At 68.0% G+C, this 12,368-nt stretch overlaps 1 protein-coding gene across 6 annotated transcripts in view; it reads left to right on the top strand.

Annotated features, from left to right (window-relative positions):
• The first annotated feature begins 1,984 nt into the window (after nt 1-1,984).
• RYR1 (ryanodine receptor 1) overlaps nt 1,985-12,368 on the top strand; it is a 196,143-nt gene continuing 185,759 nt past the window's right edge. For 3 of the 6 annotated variants that reach the window (XM_071800796.1, XM_071800797.1, XM_071800795.1), the window contains exons 1-5: nt 1,985-2,680; nt 6,016-6,135; nt 9,675-9,779; nt 9,919-9,939; nt 11,465-11,539. In XM_071800796.1, the coding sequence (XP_071656897.1) occupies nt 2,636-2,680; nt 6,016-6,135; nt 9,675-9,779; nt 9,919-9,939; nt 11,465-11,539 (366 nt within the window). In that variant the 5' untranslated portion in view covers nt 1,985-2,635. The remainder of the gene's footprint in view (nt 2,681-6,015; nt 6,136-9,674; nt 9,780-9,918; nt 9,940-11,464; nt 11,540-12,368) is intronic. The other 3 variants (XM_071800800.1, XM_071800799.1, XM_071800798.1) reach the window with 1 other exon arrangement.

Raw genomic sequence — 12,368 nt, 5'->3', positions numbered from 1 at the left:
TTGATGGTTGGGGGTCCCAGTTGGGGGGGTCCCGTTTGGAGCTCCCAGTTCAGGGTCCCAGTTGGACTCCCAGTTTGGGCTCCCAGTTTAGGGGTGCTGGTGGTTCACAGCCCCAATTTGGGGGGGGTCCCAGTTTGGGGGTCCCGTTTTGAGCTCCCAGTTGGGCTCCCCAGTTTAGAGGTGCTGGTGGTTTGTGGTCCCAGTTGGGGGTCCCAGTTGGGATCCCAGTTTGGGGTGCTGGTGGTTTGTGGTCCCAGTTTGGGGTGTTGATGGGGCCATGGGGACATCGCGGTGGGGGCACTGGTGGCACCAGCACAAGGACAAACCCCCCCCCCCCGTTAATTTCTTACATCTGCTAATAAATGTTAATTGATTTCCCGGGGACCCGGCCAGCCCTCCCGTAATTAATTACCCGGCGGTAATTAAAGGGGCGTTTTAATGAGCGTCGGCTTTACGTGCTAATGGGGTCACAGCAACCGGCCCCCAGTTCCCCCCAGTGCAGCCCAGGGACCCCCCCAGTTACCCCCAGTGCTCCCAGTCCCTCCCAGTGCTTCCCCAAGGACCCCCCCAGTTACCCCCAGTGCTTCCCCAAGGACCTCCCAGTGCTCCCCAGTTCCTCCCAGTGCAGCCCAGGGACCCCCCAGTGCTCCCCAAGGACCCCCCCAGTTACCCCCAGTGCTTCCCCAAGGACCTCCCAGTGCTCCCCAGTTCCTCCCAGTGCAGCCCAGGGACCCCCCAGTGCTTCCTCAAGGACCCCCCCAATTACCCCCAGTGCTCCCCAAGGACCTCCCAGTCCCTCCCAGTTCCCCCCAGTGCCCCCCAGTGCAGCCCAGGGACCCCCCCAGTGCTCCCCAAGGACCCCCCCAGTTACCCCCAGTGCTCCCCAAGGACCTCCCAGTCCCTCCCAGTTCCCCCCAGTGCCCCCCAGTGCAGCCCAGGGACCCCCCAGTGCTTCCCCAAGGACCCCCCCAGTTACCCCCAGTGCTCCCCAAGGACCTCCCAGTCCCTCCCAGTGCTCCCCAGTGCAGCCCAGGGACCCCCCAGTGCTCCCCAAGGACCTCCCAGTCCTTCCCAGTGCTCCCCAGTTCCCCCCAGTGCAGCCCAGGGACCCCCCCAGTTACCCCCAGTGCTCCCCAGTCCCTCCCAGTGCTTCCCCAAGGACCCCCCCAATTACCCCCCCAATTACCCCCAGTGCTCCCCAAGGACCTCCCAGTGCTCCCCAGTCCCTCCCAGTGCTTCCCCAAGGACCTCCCAGTCCCTCCCAGTGCTTCCCCAAGGACCTCCCAGTCCCTCCCAGTGCTTCCCCAAGGACCCCCCCAGTTACCCCCAGTGCTCCCCAAGGACCTCCCAGTCCCTCCCAGTTCCCCCCAGTGCAGCCCAGGGACCCCCCCAGTGCTCCCCAAGGACCCCCCCAGTTACCCCCAGTGCTCCCCAAGGACCTCCCAGTCCCTCCCAGTGCTCCCCAGTTCCCCCCAGTGCAGCCCAGGGACCCCCCAGTGCTTCCCCAAGGACCCCCCCAATTACTCCCAGTGCTCCCCAAGGACCTCCCAGTCCCTCCCAGTGCTCCCCAGTCCCTCCCAGTGCAGCCCAGGGACCCCCCCAGTGCTCCCCAAGGACCCCCCCAGTTACCCCCAGTGCTCCCCAAGGACCTCCCAGTCCCTCCCAGTGCTCCCCAGTGCAGCCCAGGGACCCCCCCCAGTGCTCCCCAAGGACCCCCCCAGTTACCCCCAGTGCTCCCCAAGGACCTCCCAGTCCTCCCCAAGGACCCCCCCCCCAATTACCCCCAGTGCTCCCCAAGGACCTCCCAGTCCCTCCCAGTGCTCCCCAGTCCCTCCCAGTGCTCCCCACTGCAGCGGGGGAACCCAGGCGTCCGGGCTCTGTGTGTGTGTGTGGGGGGGGTGTTCGTGCCTCAGTTTCCCTCCCCCGGGTCCCTCCCCCCCGTTACGTGTCACCGGGGGCCGGGCCAGCGGTACCGACACCCCCGGAGCCCCCGCGGCACAGGGACACGGGCGGCGGCACCACCGGGACCGACACCCCCGGGACCCCCACCCGGGACCGACACCCCCCGGGGATTCGAACCCCGAACCCGGGACCCCCCAGCCGGGACCGGAACCCCCGGGACCGACACCCCCGGGGACTCGAACCCCGAACCCGGGACCGACACCCCCGGGGACTCGAACCCCGAACCCGGGACCCCCCAGCCGGGACCGGAACCCCCGGGACCGACACCCCCGGGGACTCGAACCCCGATCCGGGACCGACACCCCCGGGACCCCAGGGACCGGCAGCACCGGGGACTCGAACCGGGACCCCCAGCCGGGATCGGCAGCCCCGGAGCCCCCGGTATCGGCAGCACCGGGGACTCGAACCGGGAACCCGGGACCCCCAGCCGGGACCGGCACCCCCGGAACCCCCGGTATCGGCAGCACCGGGGACTCGAACCGGGAATCCCGGACCCCCAGCCGGGACCGGCGCCCCCCGGTATCGGCGGCACCGGGGACTCGAACCCGGTCCCGGGACCGGAACCCCCGGTATCGGCAGCACCGGGGACTCGAACCCCGACCCCGGACCGGCACCCACTGGTGCCCAGTAGCCCCCAGTGCCCGGGACCCACTGGTCCCACTGGGTCCCCGCCATGGCCGAGGCCGACGGTGAGGACGATGTGCAGTTCCTGCGGACGGTGAGTGGGGAGACTGGGGATACTGGGAGGGGAGACTGGGGGGACTGGGAGGGGAGACTGGGGGAACTGGGATGGGATACTGGGGGGAAAGAGGTCAGGGAACTGGGGGGCACTGGGGAGCTGGGAATGGGGTAACTGGGGGGTACTGGGGGGACTGGGAGTCGGGAACTGGGGGACACTGGGGAGCTGGGAATGGGGTAACTGGGGGGGTACTGGGGGGACTGGGAGTCGGGAACTGGGGGGCACTGGGGAGCTGGGAATGGGGTAACTGGGAGATACTGGGGGGACTGGGATTCGAATACTGGGGGGAAAGGTCTCAGAGAACTGGGGGGCACTGGGGATACTGGGAGTGGGGTAACTGGGGGGTACTGGGAGGACTGGACTGGGAATACTGGGGGAAAGAGCTCAGGGAACTGGGGGGCACTGGGGAACTGGGGTAACTGGGAGGTACTGGGGGGACTGGGATTTGAATACTGGGGGGAAAGAGCTCAGGGAACTGGGGGGCACTGGGGAGCTGGGAATGGGGTAACTGGGAGATACTGGGGGGACTGGACTGGGGATACTGGGGGGGCTCAGGTCTGGGAAACTGGAGAACAGGGACAGAGGGAGCTGGGGATACTGGGAGCACTGGGGGGCACTGGGGGACACTGGGGGACACGGGGGTACTGGGGATACTGGGGACAGTGGGGGCCGGACCCAGTGGGGACTGGGAGGGGGCTCAGGGTGAACTGGGAGAAGCTGTTTGGGGGGAACCAGCCAAACTGGGAGAACTGGGAGGGACTGGAACGGGTTGGGGGGGGGGGGGGGTGCGGGGCCCCCCCACCTGTCCCGGGGGCCGCGTGTGCTCCCAAAAAAGCAACGTGTAAAGCCGGGGGGGGGCAGCAGCTGCTGGGGGGGGCGAAACCAGATCCCCCCCCAGGGGGGATGGGCAGGGCGCCGGACGCCTGGGTCCCTCCGGGTGTGGGGGGGGGGGGCACTTGGGGGGTGTCCCAGTTCCTTCCCTTGGCCCAATTCCTCCCGGTTTGGCCTCAAAATTGGGTTGGGATCTCCCGGGGGGGGGGGGGAGGAGTCGCTGTTAATAACGCGTCCCCCCCCCCCCCCCCGCACTGGATTCCGAATGGGGGGGGGGTCAAGGACGTGTCCTTTTGGGGGGGGGGGAGGGAAGGGACCCAGGCGTCCGGGTGTGACCCCGCCGGGGGGGGGAATGGGGGCCGTGGGAAATGCTGAGCTCAGCAAAGTTTGGAGGGGGGGGGGGGGGGGGGAGCAGGGAATTGCGCCCCCCCCCCCAAAGCGGGGGGGGCACGGAGTAAACCCAGCCCCCCCCAACCATGGGGCCCAAAGTGGGGACCCAGGCGTCCGGGTGCCCCCCCCGCCCCGTGGCTTCCGCGGCCCGCGGGAGGAATCTGCCCCCCCCCCCCCCCGCCCCCCCCCACCCCGGGGGACCCGGAGCGACAGGAGCAGCTGGGGGGGGGCGGGGGACGCGGCGGTCACCCCCCCACAAAAGCTATGGGGCGGGGGGGTCCCAACCTATAGAACCCCTGGGGGTTCAGTGTCGGGGGGCGTCTGGGGGTCCTGGGGGGGGATCTGGGGGTCTGGGGGTTCCGGGGGGGATCTGGGGGTCCAGGGGGGGCTGAGGGTCCCATGGGGGGTTTGGGGGTGCCGTGGGGGGGCTGAGGTGCCGTTGCCCCCCCAGGAGGACGAGGTGGTCCTGCAGTGCATTGGGGTCCGTGGGGATGCTGGGGGTCCCTATGGGGGGTCTGGGGGTCCCTATGAGGGGTTTGGGGGTTCCTATGGGGGGTTTGGGGGTCCCTATGGGGGGTCTGGAGGTCCCTATGGGGGGTTTGGGGGTCCCTATGGGGGGTCTGGGGGTCCCTATGGGGGGTTTGGGGGTCCCTATGGGGGATCTGGGGGTCCAGGGGGGGCTGAGGGTCCCATGGGGGGTTTGGGGGTGCCGTGGGGGGGCTGAGGTGCCGTTGCCCCCCCAGGAGGACGAGCTGGGCCTGCAGTGCATTGGGGTCCGTGGGGATGCTGGGGGTCCCTATGGTGGGTCTGGGGGTCCCTATGGGGGGTTTGGGGGTCCCTATGGGGGGTTTGGGGGTTCCATGGGGGGTCTGGGGGTACCGTGTGGGATCTGGGGGTCCCGTGGGGGGTTTGGGGGTGCCGTGGGGGGGCTGAGGTGCCGTTGCCCCCCCAGGAGGACGAGGTGGTCCTGCAATGCATTGGGGTCCGTGGGGATGCTGGGGGTCCCTATGGGGGGTCTGGGGGTCCCTATGGGGGGTTTGGGGGTTCCATGGGGGATCTGGGGATCCAGGGGGGGCTGAGGGTCCCATGGGGGGTTTGGGGGTGCCGTGGGGGGGCTGAGGTGCCGTTGCCCCCCCAGGAGGACGAGGTGGTCCTGCAGTGCATTGGGGTCCGTGGGGATGCTGGGGGTCCCTATGGGGGGTCTGGGGGTCCCTATGAGGGGTTTGGGGGTCCCTATGGGGGGTTTGGGGGTTCCATGGGGGGTCTGGGGGTACCGTGTGGGATCTGGGGGTCCCGTGGGGGGTTTGGGGGTGCCGTGGGGGGGCTGAGGTGCCGTTGCCCCCCCAGGAGGACGAGGTGGTCCTGCAGTGCATTGGGGTCCGTGGGGATGCTGGGGGTCCCTATGGGGGGTCTGGGGGTCCCTATGAGGGGTTTGGGGGTCCCATGGGGGATCTGGGGCTCTAGGGGGGGCTGAGGGTCCCATGGGGGGTTTGGGGGTCCCATGGGGGGTTTGGGGGTGCCGTGGGGGGGCTGAGGTGCCGTTGCCCCCCCAGGAGGACGAGGTGGTCCTGCAGTGCATTGGGGTCCCCTGGGGATGCTGGGGGTCCCTATGCGGGGTCTGGGGGTGCCGTGTGGGATATGGGGGTGCCATGGGGAATCTGGGGGTGCCATGGGGGATCTGGGGGTGCCGTGTGGGATCTGGGGGTGCCGTGGGGGGGCTGAGGTGCCGTTGCCCCCCCAGGAGGACGAGGTGGTCCTGCAGTGCATTGGGGTCCGTGGGGATGCTGGGGGTCCCTATGGGGGGTCTGGGGGTCCCTATGAGGGGTTTGGGGGTCCCTATGGGGGATCTGGGGATCCAGGGGGGGCTGAGGGTCCCATGGGGGGTTTGGGGGTCCCATGGGGGGGCTGAGGTGCCGTTGCCCCCCCAGGAGGACGAGGTGGTCCTGCAGTGCATTGGGGTCCGTGGGGATGCTGAGGATGCTGTGCGGGGTCTGGGGGTGCCATAGGGGGTCTGGGGGTGCCATGGGGGATCTGGGGGTGCCGTGTGGGATCTGGGGGTGCCGTGGGGGGGCTGAGGTGCCGTTGCCCCCCAGGAGGACGAGGTGGTCCTGCAATGCACCACGACGCTGCTGAAGGAGCAGCTCAAGCTGTGCCTGGCGGCCGAAGGGTTCGGGAACCGGCTCTGCTCGCTGGAGCCCACGTCCAACGCACAGGTACCGCGGACACGGGGGGCGTGGGACACGGGGGGGGGGACACGGGGACACGGGGGGCGTGGGACACGGGGGGCATGGGGACACGGGGGCTGGAGCCCACGTCCAACGCGCAGGTACCTCGGGCGTGGGGGGCGTGGGGACACGAGGGGGGTGGGATACAGGGACATGGGGGACGTGGGGACACGGGGGGCTGGAGCACACGTGCAACGCGCAGGTACCGCGGACACGGGGGGCGTGGGACACGGGGGGGGGGACACGGGGACACGGGGGGCGTGGGGACACGGTGGGGGGACACGGGGACACGGGGGGCGTGGGGACACGGGGGGGGGGGGACATAGGGACACGGGGGGCGTGGGGACACGGGGGGGTGGGACACAGGGACACGGGGGGCGTGGGGACACGGGGGGGTGGGACACAGGGACACGGGGGGCGTGGGACACAGGGACACGGGGGGCGTGGGGACACGGGGGGGTGGGACACAGGGACACGGGGGGCGTGGGGACACGGGGGGGTGGGACACAGGGACACGGGAGGTGTGGGACACGGGGGGCGTGGGGACACGGGGGGCTGGAGCCCACGTCCAACGCGCAGGTACTGCGGACACGGGGGGCGTGGGGACACGGGGGGGTGGGACACAGGGACATGGGGGGCGTGGGGACACGGTGGGGGGACACGGGGACACGTGGGGCGTGGGACACGGGGGATATGAGGACACGGGGGGCTGGAGCCCACGTCCAACGCACAGGTACCGCGGACACGGGGGGCGTGGGACACGGGGGGGGGGACACGGGGACACGGGGGGCATGGGGACACGGGGGGGTGGGACACAGGGACACGGGAGGTGTGGGACACGGGGGACATGGGGACACGGGGGGCTGGAGCCCACGTCCAACGCACAGGTACCGCGGACACGGGGGCCGTGGGACACGGGGGGTGGGACACGGGGACACGGGGGGCGTGGGGACACGGTGGGGGGACACGGGGACACGGGGGTCATGGGGGCACGGGGGACGTGGGGACACGGGGGGCTGGAGCCCACGTCCAACGCGCAGGTACCGCGGACACGGGGGGCGTGGGACACGGGGGGGGGGACACGGGGACACGGGGGGCGTGGGGACACGGGGGGGTGGGGACACGGGGGGCTGGAGCCCACGTCCAACGCGCAGGTACCGCGGACACGGGGGGCGTGGGACACGGGGGGGTGGGACACAGGGACATGGGGGGCGTGGGGACACGGGGGGGGAACACGGGGACACGGGGGTCATGGGGGCACGGGGGACGTGGGGACACGGGGGGCTGGAGCCCACGTCCAACGCGCAGGTACCGCGGACACGGGGGGCGTGGGACACGGGGGGTGGGACACAGGGACACGGGGGGCGTGGGGACACGGTGGGGGAACACGGGGACACGGGGGGCGTGGGGACACGGGGGGGTGGGGACACGGGGGGCTGGAGCCCACGTCCAACGCACAGGTACCGCGGACGCGGGGGGCGTGGGGACACGGGGACACGGGGGACGTGGGAACACGGGGGGCGTGGGGACACGGGGGGGTGGGACACAGGGACACGGGGGGCGTGGGGACACGGGAGGGGGGGACACGGGGTGGGGGAACATGGGGGACATGGGGGACACGGGATGGGGGGGACACGGGGGGCATGGGAGGGGGGACATGGAGGACACAGGAGGGGGACACGGGATGGGGGGGACATGGGGACACAGGATGGGGGACAAGGGGGACACGGGATGGGGGTCCCTAGAACCCACCCCCAATGCGCAGGTACGGGGGGGACACGGGGGGGGCACCTGATACCCGCCCCCCCCGGCGTAAGGACACGGGGGACATCGGACACCCCTGGCAAGGGGACATTGGACACCCCAGATCCCATGGCAGGGGGACATGGGGACCCCAGTGTCACTTGATAGGGGACATGGGGACCCCCCTGTACACACAAGCATGGGGCCAGGGGGTCCCCCATGTCCCCCAATGTCCCCCTGTGTCCCCACAATATCCCCCCCGACCCATGTCCCCATGTCCCCACAATGTCCCCCCCGACCTGGCCGTCTGTGTCCCCATATCCCTCTATGTCCCCATGTCCCTGTGTCCGCCCAATGTCCCCCCAATGTCCCCCCAATGTCCCCCCCAACCTGGCCATGTGTGTCCCCATATCCTCCTATGTCCCTGTGTCCCCCCAGTGTCCCCCCAATGTCCCCACAATGTCCCCCCCAACCTGGCCGTCTGTGTCCCCATTTCCCCCTATGTCCCCATGTCCCTGTGTCCCCTGACCCATGTCCCCTGTCCCCAGAACGTCCCCCCCGACCTGGCCGCCTGTGTCCCCATATCCCCCTATGTCCCTGTGTCCCCATATCCTCCTATGTTCCAGTGTCCCCCCAATGTCCCCACAATGTCCCCCCCCAACCTGGCCATGTGTGTCCCCATATTCCCCTATGTCCCTGTGTCCCCATATCCCCCAATGTCCCCACGTCCCCCTAATGTCCCCCTAACCCCATATCCCCCAATGTCCCCCTCACCCCACATCCCACCAGTGCCCCCATGTCCCCCTGTCCCCAGAATGTCCCCTTTTCCCCCATGTCCCCCCAATGCCCCCCCCACCCGTGTCCCCCCAGTGTCCCCCCAATGTCCCCACAATGTCCCCCCCAACCTGGCCATGTGTGTCCCCACATCCCCCTATGTCCCTGTGTCCTCCCAGTGTCCCCCCAATGTCCCCCCAATGTCCCCCCCAACCTGGCCATGTGTGTCCCCATATCCCCCTATGTGCCTGTGTCCCCCCACTGTCCCCCCAATGTCCCCCCAATGTCCCCCCCCAACCTGGCCATGTGTGTCCCCATATCCCCCTATGTCCCCATGTCCCTGTGTCCCCATATCCACCAATGTCCCCATATCCCCCCAATGTCCCCTTCACCCCACATCCCACCAGTGCCCCCATGTCCCCCTGTCCCCAGAATGTCCCCTTTTCCCCCATGTCCCCCCAATGCCCCCCCCACCCGTGTCCCCCCAATGTCCCCCCAATGTCCCCACAATGTCCCCCCCAACCTGGCCATGTGTGTCCCCATATCCCCCTATGTCCCTGTGTCCCCCCAGTGTCCCCCCAATGTCCCCACAATGTCCCCCCCAACCTGGCCATGTGTGTCCCCACATCCCCCTATGTCCCTGTGTCCCCCCAGTGTCCCCCCAATGTCCCCCCAATGTCCCCCCCAACCTGGCCATGTGTGTCCCCATATCCCCCTATGTGCCTGTGTCCCCCCAATGTCCCCACAATGTCCCCACAATGTCCCCACAACGCCCCCCCAACCTGGCCATGTGTGTCCCCATATCCCCCTATGTCCCCTTGTCCCTGTGTCCCCATATCCCCCAATGTCCCCATGTCCCCCCAATGTCCCCCTCACCCCACATCCCACCAGTGTCCCCCTGTCCCCAGAATGTCCCGTTTCCCCCCATATCCCCCCAATGCCCCCCCCACCCGTGTCCCCCCAGTGTCCCCACGATGTCCCCTGACCCGTGTCCCCCCCAATGTCCCCAGAACGTCCCCCCGGACCTGGCCGTGTGCTGTTTCGTGCTGGAGCAGTCGCTGTCGGTGCGGGCGCTGCAGGAGATGTTGGCCAACAGCGCCGAGACGGGGGCCGAGGTGGGTCCGGGGGGGTCCTGGGGGGGTCCTGGGGGTCCTGGGGGGGTCCTGGAGGATCCTGGGGGGGTCCCATGGGGATCTGGGGGTCCCAGCTCCCCATTGACCCCCCATCTTCTCTCTCCCCCCATGCCCACCCCAGGGGCTCGACCTGGACAAGTGGGTAGGTGCAGTGACCCCCAAATCCTCCTCCTGCACCCCCCGAGTGTGCAAGGGGCTCTGACCCCCCCCCCAATCCTCATCCTGCACCCCCCGAGTGTGCAAGGGGCTCTGACCCCCCCCAATCCTCATCCTGCACCCCCCGAGTGTGCAAGGGGCTCTGACCCCCCCCAATCCTCATCCTGCACCCCCCGAGTGTGCAAGGGGCTCTGACCCCCCCCCCAATCCTCATCCTGCACCCCCCGAGTGTGCAAGGGGCTCTGACCCCCCCCAATCCTCATCCTGCACCCCCCGAGTGTGCAAGGGGCTCTGACCCCCCCCAATCCTCATCCTGCACCCCCTGACTGTGCAAGGGGCTCTGACCCCCCCCAATCCTCATCCTGCACCCCCCGAGTGTGCAAGGGGCTCTGACCCCCCCCAATCCTCATCCTGCACCCCCCGAGTGTGCAAGGGGCTCTGACCCCCCCCAATCCTCATCCTGCACCCCCCGAGTGTGCAAGGGGCTCTGACCCCCCCCCAATCCTCATCCTGCACCCCCTGAGTGTGCAAGGGGCTCTGACCCCCCCCAATCCTCATCCTGCACCCCCCGAGTGTGCAAGGGGCTCTGACCCCCCCCAATCCTCATCCTGCACCCCCCGAGTGTGCAAGGGGCTCTGACCCCCCCCCAATCCTCATCCTGCACCCCCTGAGTGTGCAAGGGGCTCTGACCCCCCCCAATCCTCATCCTGCACCCCCCGAGTGTGCAAGGGGCTCTGACCCCCCCAATCCTCATCCTGCACCCCCCGAGTGTGCAAGGGGTTCTGACTCCCCCCCCCCACTCCCGCATGGACCCAGGCGTCCGGGTGTGCCCGACCCCCCCCATATCCCACCCTGCAGCCCCCCCAGCTCCGCATGGATCCCCAATACGTGTGTCACACGGGGGGTGTGCAACGCACAGGGACCCCAATAATTGTGTCACATGGGGGTGTGCAATGCACGGGGACCCCAATACAAGGGGTGTGCAATGCATGGGGACCCCCCAATACGTGTGTCACACGGGGGGTGTGCAATGCACGGGGACCCCAATACGAGGGGTGTGCAATGCATGGGGACCCCCCAATACGTGTGTCACATGGGGGTGTGCAATGCACGGGGACCCCAATACGAGGGGTGTGCAATGCATGGGGACCCCCCAATACGTGTGTCACATGGGGGTGTGCAATGCACGGGGACCCCAATACGAGGGGTGTGCAATGCACGGGGACCCCCCAATACGTGTGTCACATGGGGGGTGTGCAATGCACGGGGACCCCAATACGAGGGTGTGCAATGCATGGGGACCCCCCAATACGTGTGTCACACGGGGGTGTGCAATGCACGGGGACCCCAATACAAGGGGTGTGCAATGCATGGGGACCCCCCAATACGTGTGTCACACGGGGGGTGTGCAATGCACGGGGACCCCAATACGAGGGGTGTGCAATGCACGGGGACCCCCCGTGTTAGTGGGGGGCTCGGGGGTCCCCACTGACCCCCCCGTCCCCCCAAAGTCGTCGCAGGGGGGGGGACACCGGACGCTGCTCTACGGCCACGCCATCCTCCTACGGCACTGCCACAGCGGCATGGTGAGTGGGACCCCGAAACGGGGGGGACCCCAAAAATGGGGGGGCCCCAAAAATGGGGGGGACCCAAAAACGGGGAGGGGCCAAAAACGGGCGGGACCCAAAAATGGGGGGACTCAATAACGAGGGGATCCAAATAATGGGGGGACTCAAAGAATGGGATGTCCCAATAACGGGGTGACCCCAATAATGGGATGTCCCAAAAATGGGGGGATCCAAATAATGGGGTGTCCCCAACTAAAGGGGGGAACCCAAATAACGGGGTGACCCCACAATGGGATGTCCCAAAAATGGGGGGATCCAAATAATGGGATGTCCCAATAACGGGGTGACCCCAATAATGGGATGTCCCAAAAATGGGGGGATCCAAATAATGGGGTGTCCCCAACTAAAGGGGGGAACCCAAATAACGGGGTGACCCCACAATGGGATGTCCCAAAAATGGGGGGACCCAAATAATGGGGTGTCCCCAAAAATGGGGGGACCCAAATAACGGGGGGACCCAAATAATGGGGTATCCCCACAATGGGATGTCCCAAAAATGGGGGAACCCAAATAATGGGGTGTCCCCAATAATGGGGGGACCCAAATAACGGGGGGACCCAAATAATGGGGTGTCCCCAATAATGTGGTGACCCCACTAACAGGGTGTCCCCCACAATGTGGCCCCCATAATGGGGTGTCCCCAATAATAGGGTGACCCTAATAATGGGGTGACCCCAATAACAGGGTGTCCCCCACAATGGAGCCCCCATAACAGGGTGTCCCAAATAATGGGGTGACCCCAATGATAGGGTGACCCTAATAATGGGGTGACCCCAATAACAGGGTG

Source organism: Patagioenas fasciata, chromosome 33, assembly GCF_037038585.1.
Source record: "Patagioenas fasciata isolate bPatFas1 chromosome 33, bPatFas1.hap1, whole genome shotgun sequence".
Classification (NCBI taxonomy): domain Eukaryota; kingdom Metazoa; phylum Chordata; class Aves; order Columbiformes; family Columbidae; genus Patagioenas; species Patagioenas fasciata.
Note: the sequence above shows the minus strand (reverse complement) of the source record. Positions and strands in the feature narration are given on the sequence as shown.